The 24364-nt window shown below is 50.0% G+C and overlaps 1 protein-coding gene and 1 long non-coding RNA gene across 6 annotated transcripts in view; one reads left to right on the forward strand and one right to left on the reverse strand.

The window, feature by feature from the left end:
• Positions 1-19503, forward strand: part of ZSCAN18 (zinc finger and SCAN domain containing 18) — a 36882-nt gene extending 17379 nt beyond the window's left edge. The window contains exons 1-7 of one of the 4 annotated variants that reach the window (XM_036900644.2): positions 6346-6528; positions 13268-13806; positions 14424-14486; positions 15465-15556; positions 16660-16759; positions 17445-17537; positions 17684-19503. In XM_036900644.2, the coding sequence (XP_036756539.2) occupies positions 13401-13806; positions 14424-14486; positions 15465-15556; positions 16660-16759; positions 17445-17537; positions 17684-18456 (1527 nt within the window). In that variant the 5' untranslated portion in view covers positions 6346-6528; positions 13268-13400 and the 3' untranslated portion in view covers positions 18457-19503. Of the gene's footprint in view, positions 1-6345; positions 6529-13267; positions 13807-14423; positions 14487-15464; positions 15557-16659; positions 16760-17444; positions 17538-17683 lie in introns of those variants that run through there. The other 3 variants (XM_036900646.2, XM_057496524.1, XM_036900648.2) reach the window with 3 other exon arrangements.
• LOC118920198 (uncharacterized) lies at positions 788-1397 on the reverse strand. 2 transcript variants are annotated; one of them, XR_008995497.1, is made up of 2 exons: positions 1242-1397; positions 788-1053 (listed from the first exon to the last, which is right to left on the reverse strand). It is a non-coding gene; the product is annotated as an uncharacterized LOC118920198 (long non-coding RNA). The 2 variants fall into 2 exon arrangements; XR_005027795.2 differs by having other exon boundaries at positions 788-1056; positions 1242-1373.
• Positions 19504-24364: the final 4861 nt, after the last annotated feature.

Below are 24364 nucleotides of genomic sequence, written 5' to 3' on the forward strand. Positions count from 1 at the left end.
CCTCATGGCAGAGAGGCATGAGAACAGGTGGATCCATGCAGAGGCTCTGAAAGCTGCTCAGAACTAGCATCTGCACTTCCACTCATCTTTCACTGCCAAAGTGAGTCCATGACCAAGCCTCAAGACACTGGGGCAGGGGTGTGTAATCCCTGGAGGAGAGGCAGCAGATATTTTCAGCCACAGTACAAGTTACCTCAGTTGTCTTTATTTTTGACCTGACAAGTTTTAATTGTGGCCTGTCACCTTCCGGGTCCCATCTTCTCTCTTCCACCCTCAGTCACTCAGTTCCAGTCTCAATGTCCTCCCTGCTATTCCTCAAATATGCCAGGCATGTTCCCAAGGTGGTGTTCCACACTGTTTCCTCTGTGGAGATTCTCTTCCCCCAATACCTTTGGGCTCACTCCCTCACCTTCTGCAGTTCACTACTCACACTTCACCTTCCCAGTGCAGCCTTTCCTGACTTCTCTATTCAAGACTGCAACTGCCCTTACCCAACACACACACACACACACACACACACACACACTCTCTCTCTCTCTCTCTCTCTCTCTCTCTCCATTCTCTTTCCCTGTTTTATGTCTTTCCAAGGCGTGGACTGCTATCTCATTGAGAACATGATGTATTGTACATGTTTTTCTCCCTTGCTGGGCTGTAAACACCTTGTTCTGTTTTCTGCTGTATCCCTGGCCTTTAGAATACTGCAGCAGGTACTCAATGTATGTTTGTTGAACTAAGAGAATTAGATGCAGGTGAACCACCAGCACTAGTGAACAGTGGGCAGCCACACTTGGGGTGCATGTCTTTATTGTTGTCTAATTCTAATGTAATCCTTACACACTGAAAGAAAAGACTTGGAATGTACAGAAAAATATGAAGTTAAGAAATTGCATCCAGAATCTCACGTGCTTCCAGCCATCAGGAGTGTCTTGGCAAACATCCTGCGGTTCATTCATGCAATCAACAAGCATTCGCTGAGCATCTCAGATGCCAGCACGTTGGTCCCCTGCGGAATCTGGGAGCGGGACAGACGGTGCTCAGTCTCAGGGAGCTGTCCTGCTAGAGAGCACACGATGGGCGCTTATAAGACAGTCACAAAAAACATGAGCGTGAGCCAGAATGGGGGAAAGAACCAAAGTAACCGCGCGGAGAGCTGCGACAGGAGGGAGGGCCGAGGGGTGGGAGGGCGGCAGGGCCGGTGCGGGGGGAAGCGGGATGCGGAGGCGAAGCAGGCGGAGCTCTACCTGCTCGAAAACTTCAGATCATGTTAGGGGGACGCAGAGTGGAGGCCCAGGAAGCACGCGACCAAGGGAAAAGTGGAAAGAACGTAAAAATAACCTCGGCCAAAGGCTCGGGCGGCGCCGCCCTTCCGGCGCTCCGCCGTCTCTGGAGGCCCATCCGGGAACCCAGGCGCGCGCATGCGCACAGTCGGGCGCCGAGCGGGGCGGGAGGCGTGAGCGCCGATGCCGGCGGCCTCGCGGGTTCGGGTTTCGGCCGCAGGGGGCGGAGCGCAGACCGGCGGGGGAAGGCGGGGTGGGCGCGGGCGCCGCTGGGGAGCGCGAGTCCGCCGGTCGCTGGCCCCTCACGCCCTCCGTGCCTGTGAGATGTGGACCTCATTTCTTCGTGCGGTGCAGACCCGCCGCGCGCTCCGCCCCGGGCGCAGACTCCCGGTTCCCGCCCCCCGGAGCCGCAGACGCGCCCCCGTTCTCCCCTCGAGGTGCGGACCCTCACCCTGCCTCCCTCTCGCCGCGGCTGGGTGCGCCCCCTCCTCGCCCTGCGCAGTGCGGACGCCCCTTCCTCCGGCCTCCGGTTCCCCCTTGCGGCTTGGGCTGGCCCCAGTCATTCTGTTTACTGTGCCCGGCTCCCAGAGGTGCTTACCCCCATTTCGCCTTCCTCCTCCGAGGGCCCTGTCCCTGCCCGTCCGCCGTTTCCTCGTCACAGACCGACTCCCCTCCCTGCGCCTCCGGAGTGCCTGCGAACATTTCCTGGCGCTGCCTGCCCTCTGTGAACCCTGCCTCCCGGGCTTCACCTCCGCCCCCCAGTCGTGGCCCCTAATGCCCAGAAACTGTTTCGGGGTCGTCAGCTGAGCCCCTGGTCTCTCCCGATCCTTCCAGTCTCTGTAAATGGCTGCTGCTTCCGCCGACAACCCTCAGTGTCTACCTCAGTTGATGTTTCTTTCCCCAACCGCTGCATCGTCTTTCTGTCCGAAAATCCCATGCGTGTACCTTTAAGGTATTTCCAGAATTTAACTTCACTACTGGCTTCCACCTGTGACAGGCGCCCCCTCCCTGTTGGCCTGCATACGTCCCGAACCCCCGCCTCCTCCCCGTTGGTAGCCAGTGGGAGCCCGTCAGGTGTTTCAGGTCAGGTCCTGTCTGCTCTCCAGAACCCCGGGCTCCCTCTCAGTAACACCCGGAATCCTCAGGAGCCCCTGAACTGCGGCTGCTAGCCCAGGAACTGTTGCTGGATTGTGGGTGATAAGGAGCTTGCATGAGAGCAGAAATCAGAGCCCTGCCTCCTTCTTCGCTGGCTCCGCTTGGTTTGTGAGTTGTGGACAGTGAGTAGAGATTGGGCCAGTTGGGGCACCAGCCCTAACTCAGAACACCGACCCAGGTCTGTGTGCTTTCTGAGTTTGCAGAGTGAGCGATGGAGACAGGTTTTGCATTTTTTTGCTTGTGGCTTCTCCACTAGAATGCCTGCTCCACCAGCCTGGGGGTCAGGTCTGTCTCATCCATTGCTGAATCATTTCTATGTAGATTAGGTGTTCGGTAAATATTTGCTAAGTGAATGGAAAGGGCCACATGTGACCACAGGAGGGGGCTGGCCCTTGTCTGAGATACTGGAGATCATAGAGGCGGTGTGTGATGTGTCTGCTTAGCAAACACTTATCCTTTGACCCCAGGCTGTAGTTAGAGCTTTTCCCTTTATAATATTTATAACCTCCAGCGACACGAGGTGTGGTTTTTTGTGTGTATTTTTGGGATTGACATGCTTGATGTGTGAACCTCTGCAACCTGCTTCTCTCACCTTTCCTGTACTAAATTGGGCTTTCTGCATGTACAGTTTTCACTGCCCTATAGTATTCCACCTTGTGAAGATGAGGTACTGTATTTGTTCCCTGCTTACCCCACCTCCTGTTGATGGGCATCTTGGAAAAGTTTAATAAAGTTTTTCAACATTGTTTTTCAACATTGCCAACAGTGCTTTAGGGGGCATCTTGAACATGTGTCCTTGTAAAATGTGTGGGGGTTTCTCTAGCCTGGTGACTTTCAAACTTTTTGACCCAGGCACTTTAAGAAACCTTTCTATCACCACCTAGTTAAATATGTAACTGGAGTAAAAGTTTTATGAAACAACATTTACCAAGTATGAGGTCCTCTTATGTTTTTTTTTCCATTTCTTTTGAAGTATTGTTGATATATAATCTTATATTGTTTTCAAATAAACAACACAGTGGTTTAACAGTTATCCATATTATTAAATCCTCACCCCCATTAGCGTGGTAACTATCTGTCAGCATAGAAAGATGTTGCAGAATCATTGACTATATTCTCTATGTGATCTGGAGACTGGGTTATAAAAACCAGGAGATTCAGAGAGCTTCTGTGCTAGTGGACACATCAATATTCTGAGAGGGAGGCGTGCTTGGAAGGAGGCGTGGGAGCTCTGTGCGCACTGCCCCCCCCAGACCCCGCCCTATGTGTCTCTTTCATTTGGCTCCTCCTGGGTTATAGCCTTGATACTGAATTGGTAAACATAAGTGTTTCCTGAGTGCTGTCAATTCTTTAAGAGGTGGGGTGAGTGGCTTGTGGGAATCACCAAATTTGTAGTTATCTGAGCAGAAGTGTGTAGCTTATGGCTTGTATCTGAAGTGGGGAGAGCCTTGTGAGACTGAGCCCTTGACCTGTGAAGTCTGCATTAATTCTAGGTCCACAGTCTCAGAATTCAGTAGTTGGAAAAACTACAAAGCTGGCCTCAGAATCAGTGTCAGAAGGAAGAAACCCAATATCCACAGGGGAAAAAAAATGAACCTCAACATGAACTTCATATCTTATACAAAATTAACTTTAGTGATGATTGACAACTGTAAAACATAAAACTATCAAACTTTTAGAACAAATACAGGAGGAAATGCTTGGGACTTTGGGTTGAGTGGAGTTCTTAAATTTGACACAAAAAGCATGAGCCATAAAAGGATAAGTTGTCAAGTTGGACATCATCTAAATTAAAGTCCTTTGCTCTGCTAAAGGGCATGTTAAGGCAGTAAAATGATAAACTACAGATTGGGAGAAAACATTTGTAAGCCATGTATAAAGGGATATAGAAATATTTCTCAAAACTCAACAGTTTTTAAAAAACAAGAATTGGGCAAAAATGAACTGACATTTCACTGAAAAGGATATACAGATGACAAACATGAAAATATGCGCAACGTTAATAACTATTAGGGAAGTGCTAGTTAAAATCACAATGAGATGCCACTACACATCTATCAGAATGGCTAAAATAAGAACACCAAATGCTGCCAAAGATGTGGGTAAACTTGTTCACACATACATTGCTGGTGGAGATGTAAAATGGTGTCACTACTCTGGAAAAGAGTATGGTGGTTTCTTACAACACTAAACATGTGTGTAACATGTGATCCAGCAACTATACTCTTGGGCATTTACCCCATGAAGAGTTACAAAGGTTCACACAAAAACCTGTACATCAATGTTCACAGCAGCTTTATTTGTAATAGCAAAATCCTGGAAACAGCCCAAATGTCCTTCAGTGGGTGAATGTTTGAGCCAACTATGGTATATCCTTACTATCAATTACTACTTAGCAATAGAAAGGAACTATTGATACAACTTGAATGGATCTCAAAGGAATTACATTCAGTGAAAAAAAGCCAATCTGAAAAGGCCACCCATTCTGTGCTTCTATTTATATGACCTACTGGAAAATGCAAAACTGAAGCCTCTGGAGAAAGACAAGTACTAAATGATTTCACTCATTTGTGAATGTAACGAGAGCAAAACTGAAGGAACAAAACAGCAGCAGACACAGACTTCAAGAAGGGACTAGCTGTTACCAAAGGGAAGAGGTTGAGGAGGGTGGATGGGGAGGGAGGGAGAAGGGATTAAGGGGCATTATAATTAGCACACACAATATAGGTAGGTCACCCCGAAGGTAGTATAGCACAGAGAAGACAAGTAGTGGCTCTCTAGCATCTTACTACACTGATGGACAGTGATTGCAGTGGGGTGGGAGGGACTTGATAATACGGGTGAATGTTGAAACCACAATGTTGCTCATGATAACTTTTAAAAAAAGCTGTAGCCATGAAAAACAGCTCAGTGGTTGCCAGGATTGTGAAATGGGGAAAGGGGAAGCAAGAGGGAGTTTTTTGTGATCTTTGTTCTGATTATGTTGGTGGTTATACAAGTTAAAATACACAGAACTGAATACCCCCAAATGTGAGTGTTGTTTTATGTAAATAAACTGCAGATAAACTTTTAAAAAGTCACTTCAGCCTCATAAACTCTGCTACCTAGAAAATTCTGGAGTAGGAAGCAGCGTCCTAGGCCTTGTCCCGTCTGCTGGAGGGGTGACAGCTATTTTTTGGCTTCTGAGCTCGTCACTCACTCACCGCGGTTGCCTCTCTCACATTCCCTCCACTTTATCGGCTCTTGAAGCCCCCAGCGTGGCTGTCATGGAATTCTGTCAGTTCCCCGGGTGTGCAGAACTGGTCACTTTTTTAAGCGAAATCAGTGTGCACAGGACCGCAGTGCCTCCACACCTCTGTCCCCGGACGTCCCCGCCGTTTCTCAGGTTCTGGGTCTCTCCGTCTGTTGTCTCCCTGTTTCTGCTTCTCATACGTCCCTTTCTCTGGGTCTTCTTATCTCACGGTCTCTCTGTCTCTCCTTGTCTGTTCCCCCAGTTCGGGGCCCACCCACTTCTGTCCAACCCTGCGTCTGGACCCCGCTCCGAGTCCTCCCTTCCCTGTGTCTCCGCCCGTGGGTCTCTCCTCTTCTTTCCCCTCCTGTGTCTGCCATCAAGGCTCCGGGACCTCGGTCTCCCAGCCGCTCTCTATCCCGGGTACGCGCGTCTCTGTCACTTCCGACCTCCGTTAGCGGCTCTCTCTGTGTCTCGCCCTGTCTCTGTCTCTCCGGCAATGTTTTCCCTTCTCTGCCCGTCCGCCCCGTTGCCCCGGCATTGGAAAAGGACGCAGCCGCAACGGAAGGCGAGAAGCCAGCCGGGAGAGCTCTGCCTCTGATTGGCTGCCCACCTTGCTCCTGCGTCTTCGCCCCGCCCCCGCCCGAGGGGGCGCCTCGCGCTACAGGCCGGGAGTCGTAGTCTGCTGCGCGGGCGCAGCGCGCACGCGCAGTCTGAAGGCCGCCATTGCGCCGGGCGCCCGGCGGCTCGCACGGGCTCGGGGCAGCTGCGCAGGAGGTGGGTCTGGCCGGCTGCCCGGGAGCCGCGGCTCTCACTGAGCAGGTCGGAGCGCTTCGGCCCGCGGAGGCCGCTCAACTGCGTTTCTAGGTGACTGAAGGGGCGGCAGCCGGGAACCCGGCTGGGGGAGGGGAAGAGGGCCCATAGGCGGTGGGCCCGGGTGGTGGGGGGCTGGCGGCCCCTGAAGTACGGGGGCGGGGGCGACTCCGCAGGCTGCGGGTGGGAAGGGAAGCTGAGAGACCCAGGGTCGGGGAGAGGCCGGGCGCCCCCCTTCGGGTGTCGGGCACAGGGTTACGGGAGGGGCTGTGGGGGTCCGGGAGGCGGGGGCTGAAGGGCTGAGGGTTCCGCTAGTGGGGTCGGAAGAGCGGCTGTGGCGCCCAGGCGGGAGCGTGCAGGGGCCGAGACCCTCGGAGGGGAGCTCCCCGAGCGGGGGCGGGGCTGGTCTGCTCGAGGCCGCCCGGGGCCCCGGGACGCCCCGTCTCGTCCCAGGCCCTGGGGGGTGGGTTCTGTTTGAGTTAGGTGTCAACCCCAGCTCTGGGGCCTCTTTGGTGGGCCAGTAACGCCACCAAATTTTTCGGATGCACCTGGTGGGGGAGCCGGCAGCGGGGAGTGGGAACCATTGAGGACCATTTTTTTTTATTAAGGTATTATTGATATACGCTCTTAAGAAGGTTTCACATGAAAAAACAATGTGGTTACTACATTCACCCTTATTATCGTGTCCCCCCCATACCCCATTGCAGTCATCACTGCCCATCAGTGTAGTAAGATGCCACAGAGTCCCTATTTGCCTTCTCTGTGCTACACTGTCTTCCCCCTGAACCCCTCACACCATTTGTGCCAATCATAATATCCCTGAATCCCCTTCTTCCTCCCTCCCTCTCTGACCTCCCCTTTGGTAACCGCTAGTCCCTTCTTGGAGTCTGGGAGTCTGTTGCTGTTTTGTTCCTTCAGTTTTGCTTCCTTGTTATACTCCACGAATGAGAGAAATTATTTGATACTTGTCTTTCTCTGCCTGGCTTATTTCACTGATCATAATATCCTCCAGCTCCATCTATGTTGTTGCAAATTGCAGAATTTGTTTATTTCTTATGGCTGAGTAGTATTCCATTGTGTATATGTACCACATCTTTATCCATTCATCTGCTGATGGACACTTACGTTGCTTCCACATCTTAGCTATTTAAAATAGTGCTGCAATAAACATAGGGGTGCATATGTCTTTTTGAATCTGAGAAATCATATTCTTTGGGTAAAGTCCTAGGAGTGAAGTTCCATGGTCAAATGGTATTTCTATTTTTAGTTTTTTGAGGAACCTCCATGTTGCTTTCCACAATGGTTGAACTACCTTACATTCCCACCAGCATTGTAAGAGGGTTCCCCTTTCTCCACGTCCTCGCCAGCATTTGTTCTTAGTTCTTTTCAATGCTGGCCATCCTAACTGGTGTGAGGTGATATCTCATCGTGGTTTTAATTTGCATTTCCCTGATAATTACCGATGTGAAGCATCTTTTCATGTGCCTGTTGGCCATCTGAATTTCTTCTTTGAAGAATTGTCTGTTCATATCCTCCACCCAGTTTTTAAATCGCATTATTTGCTTTTTGGGTGTTGAGGTGTGTGAATTCTTTATATATTTTGGATGTTAACCCCTTGCGGATATGTCATTTACAAATATATTCTCCCATATGTAGGATGCCTTTTTGTTCTGTTGATGGTGTCCTTTGCTGTACAGAAGCTTTTAAGTTTGATGTAGTCCCATGTGTTCATTTTTGCTTTTGTTTCCCTTACTTGAGGAGATGCATTCAGAAAAAATTGCTCATGTTTATATTCAGGAGATTTTTGCCTATGTTATCTTCTAAGAGTTTTATGGTTTCTTGACTTACGTTCAGGTCTTTGATCCATTTCGAGTTTACTTTTGTGTATGGGGATAGACAATAATCCAGTTTCATTCTCTTGCATGTAGCTGTCCAGTTTTGCCAACACCAGATGTTGAAAGAGGCTGTCATTTCCCCATTGTATGTCCATGGCTCCTTTATCATATATTAATTGACCATATATACTTGAGTTTATATCTGGGCTCTCTAGTCTGTTCCATTGGTCTGTGGGTCTGTTCTTGTGCCAGTACCAAATTGTCTTGAATACTGTGGCTTTGTAGTAGAGCTTGAAGTCGGGGAGCGTAATTCCCCCAGCTTTATTCTTCCTTCTCAGGATTGCTTTGGCTATTTGGGGTCTTTTGTAGTTCCATATGAATTTTAGAACTATTTGCTCTAGTTCATTAAAGAATGCTGTTGGTATTTTGATAGGGATTGCATTGAATCTGTAGATTGCTTTAGGCAGGATGGCCATTTTGACAATATTAATTCTTCCTATCCATGAGCACGGGATGTGTTTCCATTTATTGGTATCTTCTTTAATTTCTCTCTTGAGTGTCTTATAGTTTTTAGGGTATAGATCTTTCACTTCCTTCTTTATTCCTAGGTATTTTATTCCTAGATTAGGTTTATTCCTAGGTATTTTATTCTTTTTGATGCAATTGTGAATGGAATTGTTTTCCTGATTTCTCTTTCTGTTAGTTCACCATTAGTGTATAGGAATGCAACAGATTTCTGTGTATTAATTTTGTAGCAACGTTAATTTCAGCAACGTTGCTGAATTTAGATATTAGATCTAGTAGTTTTGGAGTGGATTCTTTTAGGGTTTTTTGTGTACAATATCATGTCATTTCCAAACAGTGACAGTTTAACTTCTTTTTTTTACCAATCTGGATGCCTTTTATTTCTTTGTGTTGTCTGATTGCCATGGCTAGGACCTCCAGAACTATGTTGAATAAAAGTGGAGAGAGTGGGCATCCTTGTCTTGTTCCTGATCTTAAAGGAAAGGCTTTCAGCTTCTCTCTGTTAAGTATGATGTTGGCTGTGGGATATAGCCTTTATTATGTTGAGGTACTTGCCCTCTATACCCATTTTGTTGAGAGTTTTTATCATGAATGGATTTTGAATTTTGTCGAGTGCTTTTTTGGCATCTATGGAGATGATCATGTGGTTTTTGTCCTTTTTGTTGATGTGGTGGATGATGTTGATGGATTTTCTAATATTGTACCATCCTTGCATCCCTGGAATAAATCCTACTTGATCATGATCGATGATCTTTTGGATGTATTTTTTAATTTGGTTTGCTAATACTTTGTTGAGTATTTTTGCATCTATGTTCTTCAGGGATCTTGGTCTGTAATTTTCTTTTTTTGTTGTGTCTTTGCCTGGTTTTGGTATTAGGGTGATGCTGGCCTCATAGAATGAGTTTAGAAATATTCCCTCCTCTTCTACTTTTGGAAAACTTTAAGGAGGATGGGTATTAAATCTTCATTGAATGTTTGATAAAATTCAGTGGTGAAGCCATCTGGTCCAGGGGTTTTGTTCTTATGTAGTTTTTTGATTACCAGTTCAATTTCTTTGCTAGTAAGTGGTCTGTTCAGATTTTCTGTTTCTTTCTGGGTCAGCCTTGGAAGGTTGTATTTTCTAGAATGTTGTCCATTTCCTGTAGGTTATCCAGTTTGTTGGCATATAATAATACTTCATAGTATTCTCTAATAATTCTTTGTATTTCTGTGGTGTGTAGTGGTTTTTCCTTTCTCATTTCTGATTCTGTTTATGTATGTAGACTCTCTTTTTTTCTTGGTAAGTCCGGCTAGGGGTTTATCTATTTTGTTTATTTTCTTGAAGAACCAGCTCCTGCTTCTGGAGTCACTCCAGCAGCCTCCTGTAGAAGTGTCTTTTCTTGCTCCAAAACCAGGCCAGGACCACCTGTTGCTTATTGTCCCAGTTTCTCTGCATGCTTCTTGGGTCTGTGACTTCCTTCAAATTCCTGACCTTGAATCTTTTGGGGATCCCAGGCTAGCTGTGTTTCTTGGTTTGGGTCTGTGTTGAGTGGATCCAGAGTTGAGGTCTTGGCAGGGACCACAGAAGGCAGCTGAGACATTAGGCTGATTCCTTGCTGTACATATTTTCATTTTAAAGGCATGTTTCCTGCCTTTAAAATGAATTTAAGTAATCCCTGGGTGAAGAGAGGAGACCCTGTGAATATCCTCAGTTATGTGAGGTGGGAATGTGGGGAGAAGGGAAATAGGGGTGGGCCAGGGCCTGGAGGCAGAGCTGAGGCACTAGGAGCCAAGCTCGAGCCCCACTCAGCCCAGCATGACTGGGAGGCTCATTGGGCTTGGGGCCCCTTAGCTCAGCTGCCCACCCACCCACTGTGGCTTCCTCTGCAGCCCATGTGCTGAATGGTGCACTGGAGTGGGGGAAGCCTGAGCTCCCGGAGGTTGTCCTGGGCAGTCCCCAGGATGTGTGGGGAGAGGTGACCAAGCCAGGAGGAACTTGGGCAGCGAGGCATGGCCTCACCTGAGCAAGCTGGCCACAGAAAGGATCCTGGTGGCCCCTCTGCCTTACAAGAAAATCCCTGCAGCAGCATGACCAGGGCCAGGGAGCAGGTTGTGAGGCTGATAGGGCAGATGAGCCCATGTGTGTATGTTACCAAGTCCACTGTTACCTTTGTGGAGACAGCTTCTGTGCAGGAGGAACATGCCAGTGGAGTCCTAAGAAAACCAAAATTACATGCTTCTGCAACCACAGATGCTTGAATGCCATGTAAAGCCCTGTGTATCCCGTGTCCATCAGGATAAATGGGGTGGTGCCAATTGGATGGAGCTGGAGATATTCCTCATGCCAAGTGAGGTTCTGGATGAGTCAGAGGTAGAAACACTGTTAAAAAAACTAAGTCTGGGACAGAAGTCGTCAAACTCTGGCCCATGGGTCAGTCAGCAGCCTGCTTTTGTAATGAAGTTGTGCAGGGACATAGCCAGGCCATGGAATGCAGGGGGCCCCAGCTACTTTCACACCACGAGGTGGAATTGAAGTCGCAACTGTAACTGTCTGGCTTCAAGAGCCTGATATTTTTGTCTGTACTTTGCATTTGCCATCCCTGCCCTATCAGAGTGAATGCAAGAATGCACTTTGATCTAGGCTAGGAAGCCCTTTCTTTCAATCAAGTTTCTGAACTCAAAAATGTTTCTTTTTAAAGGTGAATTTGACAGTAAGAAACATTAGGATCTTCTAAGTGTAGCCAAAAGGGGAATGAAATGAAAAGATAAGCTACAGAAGGGGACATTAGCAAGGCAGCCAGAGAGCACGTTGGTTACTTAATGAAAGGATTGCTGTAAGAACAGTGCTGTGGAAAAGCAGGTGGTTGACCCACAGTTGTAAATCCTAAGAGAAGTCTGGCAGCATAATGACCAGATGCTGTGGTCTGAGGGTCCCAAGTGCAGGGCATGAGGAGGGGACCTCCCTGGAAGGCACTGCCATAGTAAGTGATGGGCAAGGTTTCCTCCTGTGGGCTGTCCAGTCACAGTATGTGCCCAGGGACTCAGTTTCCGTACTTCTCCATTTACTTCCTGGATATGTCACCAACCTGACACCAGATGCATGGTCATGAAGGTCTGTAATGGCCAATGAAAATTAGGCACAGTCAGCATGCCTCTTAACAGAACCAGCACCATTAAATAATGCTGGCAGTCAACAAATGCCCAAGGACCCGTGTGAGTGAGCCCTGATGTCCTGGGTTTCACATCCCACTTGGGGGAGGCAGGTAAAGGCAGCATGTGGAGGTGTGGGGGCTTGCCAACAGTGGAGGGGAGGTCATCAGTGACGCCCTCACAGGGCAACATTGACTCCTGGCCCCTCGTCAGCTCACTTAAAGAGTTTTCTCCCAAAAAATGAGATTGCTGAGAAAATGGCTTTACCACAGCTGTGGGCATGCACATATTTTTGAAATTTTCTTGGAATCCTCAGGCATGTGTTTGGAAGAAAACATTGGTTAGTTTCTGTGTTCAGCAAGGAGAGCATGTCCACTGGGTTGGGTGTGGCTTTAGTCTGGGACATCTCCCTCTTTGGGGGCTTTGTGGACCTTTTGGTCTTGCAGGGAGAGGTGCGGACCTGACAGGTTCCCGGAGGAGCACGAGTTCGTGTCTCTGTGTACCGCCAATTAGAGTGTCTTGGCAGCGGGAGACCCGGCCAGCTGCAGCCCACCAGTTCCTGTCGTTTAGCTTGCTCGGTGTTTCCCGACAGTGCAATCGAGAGATTTCACCTGAACATCCTGAATCTGCCTTCTTGTGAATGATGTGGCCACCCACCGGGATCAGCTGAGCATGGGAGAGAGCTCCCCTCTGCTGTACCTTATTTCTGGCAGACTCCTTAAACCTCCCTGCTCAGTGGCTTGGCCACGCCAGGTCTGCAGGCCTGTGCCATTTCCAGAAGTGGCTGGGTTGTCCACTGATCTGTTTCAGATCTCAGTTGTTTTACTAGGAGGAGCAATCCTATTATTAGAGGATGTAGTTCACATTTGGAAATAACTCTTCATAATACATTTTTGGTATTAAACCTTGCATTTCTGGGAGAAGCTCAAATCTGGTGTGATGTTACATGCATTGTGTATATAACAAACATTGTTGGAATGAATTTACTAATGTTTTGAGGTTTTTACATTTTTGAAAGTGAGATTGTCCTGTTACTTTTGTCCCTCTATCCATGAGTTATTTTTTTTAATCCTGCTATTGCCAAGTTTTGCAAAATGAGTTGCACCTCCCACTTTTCATGTTAATTTTATCTATACAAGTACAAAACTCTAATGTTTAACAAGTGGATTGCTTGGAAATAATTCTGCATGGACTTAGGGTGTGGTGGGCGTGGGGCTGATGAGCTTGGAAGCCCCTGCTGGCGCTCCTTCGGTGTGGGTGCTCCACAGGCTGCTTCTCACTGTGTGGGTGACTGTCCTCTGCAGGTCTGGAACTGGCTGAGGTCAAAGCATCCTGTCGTCCCTGGTGTCTTGCTCTTGGAGCCACAGTTGCGTGAACCTGCCCTCCACGACAGGTGCCCTGTCCCTGGCTAGCACCTGTCTATGCAGGTTTGGAAAGATGCTGCCTTTGGAGAAGGCGTTTGCCACCCCCAAGAACTCCCCAGCTGCCCCAGAACTGCCCATGCCAGGGTTGGCAGCCGGTGACCGGCTGGAGGAACCTGAGAACAACCAGGGGAGGAGGGCCCCTGCTGACCTCGAGTCGTCCCGCCTACACTTCCGGAACTTCCTCTACCAGGAGGCCGCTGGGCCCCACCAGGCCCTGGCCCAGCTCCACGGGCTATGCCGCCAGTGGCTGCAGCCCAAGGCGCACTCCAAGGAGCAGATGCTGGAGCTGCTGGTGCTGGAGCAGTTCCTGAGTGTCCTGCCTGACAGGGTCCAGCGGTTGGTGGTGGCGCGGCATCCCGACAGCTGCAAGAAGGCAGCCTCCCTGGTGGAGGACCTTACCAAAGCCATGGAGGAGCCGGGTGAGCCACCACCCCAGAGGGGAGCATACTTAAGAGGAAATGAGGGGGGTCAGCCCTGGAAGGAGTGACATTGGCAGTATAAGGCTCAAACCCCAACCATTGTCTCACTTGAGAGAGTTTAGTTCCCCCACATAAGAGAGGCACAGAGGTGAGCAGCTCAGCTGGTGAAGTGGCTCCTCATCAGGGACCTGCCCCCACCACCCTGCCCAGTGCGTGTCACCCTTGGGGTTGCCTCATGGGCCAGTGAGGATGCTTGGGCTCCTGCCTTCACATCTGCTTTCCAGATACAAGGAAGCAGGAGGAACCAGCCCCTTAAGAACTGCACAAATGTTCTGGGTACATTTCTGCCTTCTCTGGGAAGAAGGGGACTGCTGGGGATGGGTGGGCAGAGTGCACCTCATCAGCACTGCTGGTGATGGGGCCTTGGGCTCAGGTCAGAAGCTTTGGTCCCTGCCCACCCCCTTCGGGCTCACTGTGTGATGGTTGGCATGTGTCTCAGCCTCAGGCTCACTCCCTCCGGTGTGAACAAGGATGCTGTCAGGTCCCCAAAAGGGTTGTCTGTGGCTTTGAGACAGGCATGGGAAACATGCTGAAACTTCGCTCTCTGCCACTGTTAGGTGGGCCGGTGAGGGCCAGTGAGGACCCGGGACCCAGTGGGACACAGGCACCCCCCGAGCCCTGTGAGTGACCGGCAGCCCTTGGGCGGGTGGGGTGGGGCGGGGTCTGAGGTGGGCAGAGAGCAGGAGGGAGGCCCCGTGCCGGTCACCATGAGGGGCACCGGGCAGCCACACCTGGAAGTTCACCCTGTAATTCTTACTCTTCCTGTCGGCTCTGGTGAAAGAGGCAAGTGTCATTTTCAGTTAAATTCTTCGGGTATTATGCAAACTGTACATACTACAGTGTAAAGCACTGAGATGTGAGGATAAAGGTAATGACCAACCTACTCCCGCACGCCCTGCACAGCACCTAAGTGGTGCTCCCTGGGCGCGGGCCCCTGCACATCTGCATCTCACAGGTGTGCACGTCTCGCCCACGACCCTCCGCAGAGGCTCTGTAGCAGGTTTCCCTGGAGATGAGGCACTTGTGCCTCAGCACACGCTGTTCGCATGGAGCAGCCCCCGCCCGTCCAGGGCCCTCCGCGTGGGGGCGCGTCTCTTCCCCTCCGTGGTGGTTCTCCAGTCCACCCTTTCTCCCCGCGGATCTGTAATTTACTGCCGCCTCCTAAGGTCTGCAGTAAAATGACCTCAGGCATGGGCCTGGGCGGGGAAGGTTTTGTATAGGATGGATTCCTCAGGCTCTCTGGACAAAGGGAATTTCCACATCATTTTCCAAAAGTTTGGTAGCATTGATGGTGCCAGTGTACAAGAGTGCCCACTTCCCCACATTTGTGCCAACACTGTGTGTGGTTGCCTCTTAAGATTTGCACCAGTCTAATGGGTAAAAAAGGAAATAACTTTGGCTTTAGTTCAAATATTTGGGGCCACCACTGAGCATGAGCTTCTTTTTCCTCCCGGCTCCTCTGCCCTGCAGAGCGTGGGGCCAGGTGAGCCGGGCCAGGCTGAGCCTGTGACGTGGGCACGCTGGGGCTCCCCTGACTGGTGTTCAGGAGCCCAGCCACCGGAGCCAGTCTCCTCAGCTTTGCCTTCCCTTCTTCCCAGCCCGTCCTGCTCCAGACCCTGTGCTTCCTGAGCGAGGGCGCCCCAGGGAGGAGAAGGCCGAAGAGGACAAGCCCAGAAAGCCTGAGCCAAAGGTGAGTGAGGCCACCCTGCCCAGCGGCGCTCAGGGCCTGTCCTGGAAGAGGAGGAGGAGGAGGGTCCGTTCCGTGTGTCCGTGCGTGTCTCCCCTCACCCCGCCGCTGATCCACCTGTCTCCCTTCCCCGTCGTTGGGATGCTGCCAGCTGCTCCAAGGAGGCCGGAGCGGTAGGAGCCCAGCCAGGGGACAGTGGGGGTGGTCGGAGGCTCCAGGCACCCCGCCTGTGGCCTCCCCCAGAGCCGGGAGATGAGTGTGGCCCCCTCTGGGACCACCACCTCCTTGGATTGCCGGCCAGGCAGCTGGTCCCAGGAGCCTCCGCCAGTCCGGCCTGGCGGCTCCCTGGCCCCTCCCTGGCCCTCTGGCCAGGCCTGGCGCACTGTCAGCCCCGGGAGGGTGTGCTGCGGCTCCCCACTGTGCCTGTCCTGAGTGCTGCTGCCCCCACGTCCCGCCTCCCGCCGGGTGGACTCCTCGCCTCCTGGGGCAGCCTCTCCCCATCCCAGGCACTCGCCCTGCACTCGGGTGGTGCTGCCCTCGGGGGCGCTCAGACTCCCCCCTCCATCTAGGACTCAGGTCCCCCGGACCCAGGCCCCAAGGCAGCGTCACTGTGCGGCCGCCTGCTTTGCCTCTTCGTGTCTGTAGGGGTCTCCCGGTGTGGCCGTGCTAGTCCAGCTGCCCCTGGTGTCAGCGCAGAGCCCCGTGTGGCATGCAGGCATGGGGGAGGCAGTCTTCTACGGCAGGACTGCCGACCAGGGGAGGTCTTCCCTGTCCAGGGACACGCGGTGAAGTCTGGAGACAGCGTTGGTAGTCGGGCCCGCACAGCGGGGGTGCTCCTGGCGTCGGGAGGGAGGAGGCTAAGGGCACTGCGGATGTGCTGCACAGGCCCAGCGGCCCCACCACAAAGAGTGGCCGAGGCCACGAGGCCTGCTCCCGTGTCCACCGGGGCAGTTCAGGGAAACCTGGGTCCCTCAGCAGAACCTAAAAGGTGGTAGGTAGGAGCCCCCAGGACGGTGCCACCGCACTGTGTTGACAGGGTTGTGGGACCGAGAGTCCACCCTCCCTCGGGACGAGAGGCCTCATCTGGGGTTGTGCTGCCATTTCAGAAGCTGAAGTTTCCGGAGATGCCTCTCTACCTGGGGGAGTGGGGCCACCTGGATCCGGCACAGGAGAACTCGAAGACCTACCGGAAACTGCTTTTGTGGGGTGAGACCTGCCTCTCACGGTTTCCTCCCTGATCCCTTCCACAGCCGTTGGCCTAGGGGCCTGTGACTCGCACACAGGGCTTTGGTGGGGACACCACAGTATTTTAAGTGTATTTGAACTTGAGTGTGTTTTACGTATGTTTGACCTTGAGTGTGTCTGCAGAGCCCACCTTGGTCCCGCTGTCCCTGGTCTGTGCATCGGAGTCCTCCCGGGGCTCTGGGCCTTTAAGAGTGTGGCTCTTGTCTGTAGGACCTGAAGCGTCTGAATTTGGACAGGCTCCTGGCCTCGGGTCAACTTTCCCGTCCTCTTTGGTGCAGAGATGGGGTCTCAGCCTTTACGGGTCTTCCATCTCCTGTGTGGACATCTCTGCCCCGGAAGCCATCCTTTGCCCCAACACTGTTCCTGGGCTCTTTGTAGCTTTAATTTCATGTTTGTGTTCACCTTTCCTTTCCTTGAATTGCCCCCCCGCTTCCTGCCTCTCCATTGGCCCTTCCAGCCTTACCTGGCGGACCCTCCTTCCGTCCCCCCACCCCCCGTGCTCCTGGCCGCCCCAACTCTGGGCGGAAGGCAGCTTGGGCAGGTGCCCCAGTGCAGAGAAAGACCCAGGCTCAGCTGAGACCCTCAGCTGCTCTCTGCTCTGGTTCCAGTGTCTCCTTTAGTTTTCCTGGTTTTTTTATTCATTCAGGGTATCAGCTCGCCCAGCCTGATGCAGCCTGCAGGCTGGAGCCCGAGGAACTTCGGCTGGTGGAAAGAGAGCCGCCAGAAGTCAGCGTCCTAGGTGAGGTCAGAGTGCGGTGCTTGGGGCTGGGTTGGGGGGTGCCTTCCTCTTGAGGCTGCAGGCCTCCCTCAGCCCTCACGCTCCCGAGGCAGCCCCTTTCTCTGAGCCCTGGGACTGGGACGGCTCACGCTCTGACCTTGTTTCAGGCGGTGGGAGGCAGGACAGCAGAGAGAGCGCATGTGAGGTCCCCAGGTGTGAGACACTCATGGAGAGGCTCACGAGGGAGATGATTCTCGTTTGCCCCTTGACGGGCACTGCCCGGGAGGAGGCGGAGCAGCTGCAGAAGGTTCTGGAGCCTCAGGAGGTGGAGCCACGCCCTGTCAAGCTAGCCCAGAGGCAGTCAGTCATCCGGGAGCCAGCCCAGGACAGGGGCGCAGCTGGGGAGGCCCTTACTGTGCCTGTAATGCCGGCCACCCCACGTCAAGGCCAGGGAAGAAAGAGACCCCACCCAGAGGATGTGGGTGAGCGGGATCCCAGCTGTGTCTCCAGCACGAGCAGCTGCCAGCCATGCCAGGTGAAGAAAGGGCTTCCTGCAGCCAGCCGCAGCCGAGGGGCCCTGACCAAGCAGGACCGGGGGGCCTGTGTCGTGAGCTGCTCTGAGGCTGTTGAGCCAGGGTCATCCAGAGGGAAGCCGTATGCGTGCAGTGAGTGTGGGGAGACCTTTGCGTGGATCTCACATTTCATCGACCATCTCCAGAGCCACAGTGGCCGGAAGCTGTACGCGTGTCAGGGCTGCTGGAAGACCTTCCACTTCAGCCTGGCCCTCGCCGAGCACCAGAAGACCCATGAGAAGGAGAAAGGCTATGGGTTGGGGGGGACCGTGGGCCCCTACCTTGCTGCAGGCGGGGCCCGTGTGGGTGGGAGGATGGGCAGGCTCCCTACATACATGGAGGGTGTGCCGTCTGAGGCACGTAGATGAGCCACTGCACTGCAGGTGTCCCTGGAGAAGGATAGCTCCGCCTGCCTGGGATTCCCAAGTAATGTTTTAGGCTCCTTTGAAACCCTTGTGTGGCTTCCCGCAGTGTCTGTGGGCATAAGTCTGCTTGTTTTCTAAATGAGCTAATGTGGCTGATGCACTTAGAACCCCAGAAGGGCTCATAGGAAGCCCCCACCTCCTTGCAAACACAACCACACAAAAGCTCATGTGGGGCCCAGGCACCAGGCGTGAAGGCTCAGCTTTCTCCCGTGGCCATTTTAGCACCACCCACACATTGGAACATCTGTTATTGTGCAAAGTGTAGAGTTGCCTTAAAGTGCGTGATCTAGCTCTGTCTTGAGTCAGCCATGTCTCTGTTCCTCCTGGTGCAGCTCCCCAGGACTGCTGTTCAAGTAGAAATCTTGCCAGCTGTTTGGCCTTTTCACAAATACATTATGTGAAGTTCACTTCTGAATTCTCAGTATCAAACCGTTTCCTAGTTAAACTCACATGTCTTTACATGTATGGAGTGGCTTAAAAGATCACAAGAACACTTGGAGCCTAGTCATGCAATGTTTTAATACTGTGTGTCTCATCTCATTTGTGAATTGTGAAGCCAAATTAGTGGGTGGCCATCAGCATTACAAAGCAATGAAGTAGAATAAAATAGGTCAAAAGTCATCATGTAGTAAAGGCAGATACTGTCTTGTGAAACTTTTCAGCCATATATCTAAATATGAAAACTGGTTGTAATGTAAAATGTGTTTCTTACTTGGGGGATGGGGGGGCTCATGATCAGAACTGCTTGAAAACTAATAAATGTTAATGACATCTGTCTGCCTGGGCAAGAACTCCTTGGGCTGCATAAAGTGAGCTTTTGTTTTTTGCATCTAATCTCAGTGAGAGCACTGTTTCTGTTGCCTGTAACAACTGATTCCGTTAGAGACAGAAACCGGAGCCTCTTTCTGTCACTGTTTGAGAAGGCAGTCTGTTGTAATGTTGCCCACATCATGAGGGTTTAACAATAAAGGATTTATTTCTTCACTCACATTACAGTCTGTGGCTGCTGCTGCTGTGTGTTGGTCGGAGCGGGGAGCTGTGCTCCATGTGGTGATTCAGGGGTCTGGGCTCTGCGCCCGTTGCAGGTGTGCTCTGCTCTCCCCGGACCCTCGGAGCACTTGGGAACAGTGGGCTTCTGCAGTGGAACCACTTCAAGAAACTGGAGCGCAGGTCACACTTGATGCAGCCTGGTTCCTGTCCCTCAAGGTGAGGCCTTCAGATCACCCAATGCCTTGGTGTACAGATTCTGGAACCCAACTCAGACCAACCAGAGCGGAGTCTCAAGTTTAACGCCCTCTACCTTCAGCTGTTTTTCAGTCGTAGCAGAGTTGGAGATCCACTGCCGGGCTCTGTCTTCCCCATGTTTGTGCAGAAGTCCCTGGAGTGGGATTGGAACCAGGTGAGGCCGGGGTTCTTGTTTGCAGAGTCAAGAATGAACTTAGCAAGCACCCAGGGTAGGAGAGCCAGGGAGAGGCTTTTATTGAGGGATACAGTGAGAGGACAGAGCTCCCGGCTCGCGCCAGGAGGGGACAAGAAAACATAGTGGTGCGTTGTCTCGGGGTTTATAGGCAGTTGAGGATTTTTGGGAACGTGAAAAAAGGCTTAGGGGTGTGGACTTAAGTGGTCTCTGAATATTTAGAATTAACACAAGGAACTTCCTGCTCTGATTTCTTCCTGAGGTACCGGTATCTTGGTCTGGAAGCATATCAAACAAGGCCGCCTGCCCAGCCCCCAAGATGGGCTGAGGCATTGTTTGCTAAAGAGTAAGTTAAGAATCATACTTCTTAACATCCTGGGTATTAAAATGCAACCTTATCTTTAAGGTGGAATCCTTCCTACCTTTTACTATGTTGTTTATGGCTGGGCTTACTTGCTAAATTAGTTGCCCAGTTTGCAAATCACCTCATCAGATTTGAAGGAGGAAAGACAGCATAGGCCTGGGCCTTTTAGCATGCTAAGGTGAATCTTATACATTATTACAAATGATTAACATAATAAAAACATGGGTTTCTTTTCTTTATCTGGGGAATATTAACTGATCTCACTGAAGAATGACTCTAGAGCTTAATGTCTAACACAGAGTTTTGGCAGGGGGTTGTTTCCTTGCATGTAGTTACATTGCTCTGACTGCAAATATCCTGCCTTGCTTTCTCCAGAGGCCCTCACCCTACTCTGTCTAAGCCCACGGTCCCTGTCTCACAGGGATCAATCCAGAGTCATTGGGTCTGAAGCTCATCTGACTGAGGAGTCCCTCTTAAGGAAGAATTAAAAACTACTAAAATAAAATTAGTGCTTGGCCTTGGAAAATGGTGCAAATGAGGGAAGGGACCTTGGAGTTTCAGCTTAACTTCATGGCAAATCCATGATACCCTAGCCTCAAACCATAACGCACCCCAGGTCTCTAAACCTGTAAGAACCCGAGTTTATAGAAAGCACAATTCCCAGGAGCCTCAGTGAAACGACGGGCTCTCCAGCTCCAGCCTTTGACGGAGAAAAGGTATCCCTGAACGGGCTCCACGGGAGGGCAGTTGTCAGGGAAACGCCCCCCGCCGGAAGATGGCTTCCCGGAAGTGGGGGGTGAGGCCTTTGCACTTGTTCCTCCGCCCTTTTAGAAAGGCTCAACCTGGTGCTGTGGTCGATCACCCCCAACCCCCACCCCTGCCGCCAGCCCACCACCCACAGCACTGCAGGCATTCTTGTCTCTAGCTGATTTCTCTCTATTCTACCTTATTTTCTGATGACCTGATTGCTTGTCTTGCCTGCTGTCTTGAACCTTCATGAGGTCAGAAGCATTTTCTGTGCCATTCACACTTATTTAACTCTGGGCTAGGTACTTAATATCCTTCAAAAGGAAGAATAAGTAAATTAATCCCTCTTTGACAACAATGTCTAGGGCCTTAAGAATCCCACTCTCCTAAAGCAAAAATGACCGGTGTGAGTGGGCAACAGAAATGCGCAGAGCAATCTTGAAAGGCAAGAAGGCCTCCCAGCAGAAGTCTGATTGGGTTCAGATGTGGGTGAGGGAATGACGTGTGGTTTGATGGTTTTGCTGTTGACCTCTCCTGAAGACAGCTAAAAGCTCAGACCTCTTTATGAATATGTAAGATACATAAACATATATTTCTATGTGCCAATATAAAATAATGTGTGTTAGAACATGCAAGCTCTTTAGAAAAGGGTCTCTTTGGCTTTACACATTTAATGGGGGGGGTTATGAGTGATGAAAATAAACGGATGTTTTACATTCACTTTGTACTTTGTAGCAGCAGGCTTTGGTATTCTGTGAGCTTATTTAATCATCACTGCACCCTGAGGAACAAATAGGTAATCAGTTGTTTCTTTAATTAGGGTTGAATTTTCTGTTACTTGCAAGGACGCTAAGCCAGAAGGGGATTTGTTGGCTCGTATAACTGAAAAGTCCAGGGGACGTGGTATTTCCCTTCCTTGCTTTTTTCCTGCATAACACTTACTGTGTAATGTACCTATAGCCTACTAATTTCTCTTTATTATCCTGTGAGTCACTGTGTTACTATTGCTGTATGCCAAACCACCCCAAAACTTAGCAGAATGACACTACCATTTCATTTTGCTCAGATTCAGTGGGTTGGTAATTTGGAAAGGGCACAACAGTGATGGCTTGTCTCTGTTCTGCCATGTTTGGGGCCTAGCTGGGAATTTGAAGGCTGAGGCACATTGTAAGATGTGGTAGTGGAGTCACCTAACACTTGTTCACTTCCATGCCTGATGAAGGTCGGGGGACTCTAGGACTGCTGGCTGGATTAACCGGTAGTTACTCTCTTCAGTGTTCCTTGATCTTTTATGTCAATAACTAAGGCATATCAGCAACTGTCCAAGTAAGTTAGGTCCTTTAGACACAGGAGTTCATCTCCCCCTGCAGTTTTGACACCTAGTAAAACTCTCTCAACTTCCCTCCATTGGCTTGGCACTAGTAGGGAAGGAACTCTCATCTTATTTCTTGGTTTGGGATACAAGTGACAGTGTAGGCACCTCTCCATGTCCCCAACTTCCTGCTGCAGTTCCTGTTTGTACCATTACAGGGAGTTAGATGAGGAGGGGCTGAGTGGGAAGGCAGGAGCCTGCGGATGTTTCTCAGTGACAAGGCATTTTCAAAGGATTGCAAAAGTGGTTGGGTTACTGAACTGAATCAGAACACAGAAGCTTTAACATCTCCAAATGTAATGTTCTATGACAATAATATTCCTAGAGAGCCTGAAACATGCATAGCCACCATTACACATTTTCCACACTGGACTTAGGGGAAGGAAGACTAGGTCATGCCACTCACATAAAGAAGCTGATCGTTCCAGCACAGCTGGTGTCATTGAGGACTAGAAGCTACGCAAGGATAAAAGCACAGGGAAAGGAAGAAGGACACATGTAATGGAGGGAAGATGTAAGAGCTGACCAAAGGAATATTAATGAGTTGCTCTGTCCAGTACAGCCACTGGCTAACTACATGTGGCAAAAGAGCACTTGAAATGTGGTACAGTGAACTGAGAAGTGCTGCAAATGTAAAGCACACACCGGACTTCAAAGGTGTAGCGTACAGAATGAAAAACTCATTAATGATTTTTTACAGCAATATGTTACCATTTGGGATATAGGAACAAATATTACATCAATTTCACCTGTTGCTTCTTGCTTCTTAAATGGGCTATTACAATATTCAAATTTACTGCTGTGGCTTCTTGTACATTTCCTTTGGAGAGTGCTACTATGTACTATTTACTGGTTTTCTTAGGTACCTGTTAAATGACTAAAATTAATTCCAAAAATGAGAAGGAATTCCACAGCCATACTGAGGAAGAGTACTGTAACACTATTTGCAACATGCTGCCCCCAAGGGAGAAATTTCAAGTGAATTGGAAACTTATATTCCATATTGATTAGGAAAATGAAATTGACTGATAGAACCCTAACAGGTGGTTGGTGACCAAAACCAGCCAATGCAATTAAAATATGCATTCTAATAAGGGTAGCAAGTCACCATTTAAAGGTCATGGTTGTCAGGGAGATTGCTGTTAATGGGATTCAAGGTTCAGCGAAATACTAATGCCTTTTGGTTAAATTATATAAAAACAAAAGCTTTTTAACACCAGGATGAGGAATCAATGGAAAAACAGTTCAAGATTGACTTGCACATTTCTCAAAAGAGATAAATCTCGCAAAACATGAGGTTCCAACATGGAGATACTTTTGTTCATAAGGTAGTGGCTTAATGAAAGAGAAATCCTCCTCTTTGTGAAATAGCAATATATGTGGTTTCTAATGCCTGTGAGTCTTGTAAGGAAATTTATAGCAAAAACAGAACAGCAAAAGCTATCTCAGAATCTACAAGGTACCACAGAAGTGGCCTTACATTTCAAGTCTTCCTATGCGAGTCTTTTCAATTCCTTTGCTTATAAAGATTAATTTATTAAAAAGTAATGCAGATAATTAAAAATGCTTATAGTATAGTCATAGAGAATTCAAATCTGTAACACTGATTGCCACGTATCTTGATCAGTTTACACACAGAGAACTTTGTGCTGAAACAGTTGAGTACGGTAATTCCATAAAGATACCACTCCCTTATTTAGAACACTGCCATATTGTTTTTAGGGAACATCAGAGTCAATTTGCACCACTGATAAGCACTTCCCCCTGTTCTCCAAGACGTAATGTGCAATGATAAATTCCAGCTGCATTTGGTTCTTTCATATGAAAGGCATTTGTTGGGTTTCTCACCACTTTGAAAATCTCTAGTTTGGAATATAGTGAATCCTTGGACAGAAGCCATATTTCCAGACCCAGTACACTTTTTTCTACCTCTCTCTTTTGCAGTTTCTAA

This window comes from Manis pentadactyla, assembly GCF_030020395.1.
Source record: "Manis pentadactyla isolate mManPen7 chromosome 15 unlocalized genomic scaffold, mManPen7.hap1 SUPER_15_unloc_1, whole genome shotgun sequence".
Lineage (NCBI taxonomy): Eukaryota > Metazoa > Chordata > Mammalia > Pholidota > Manidae > Manis > Manis pentadactyla.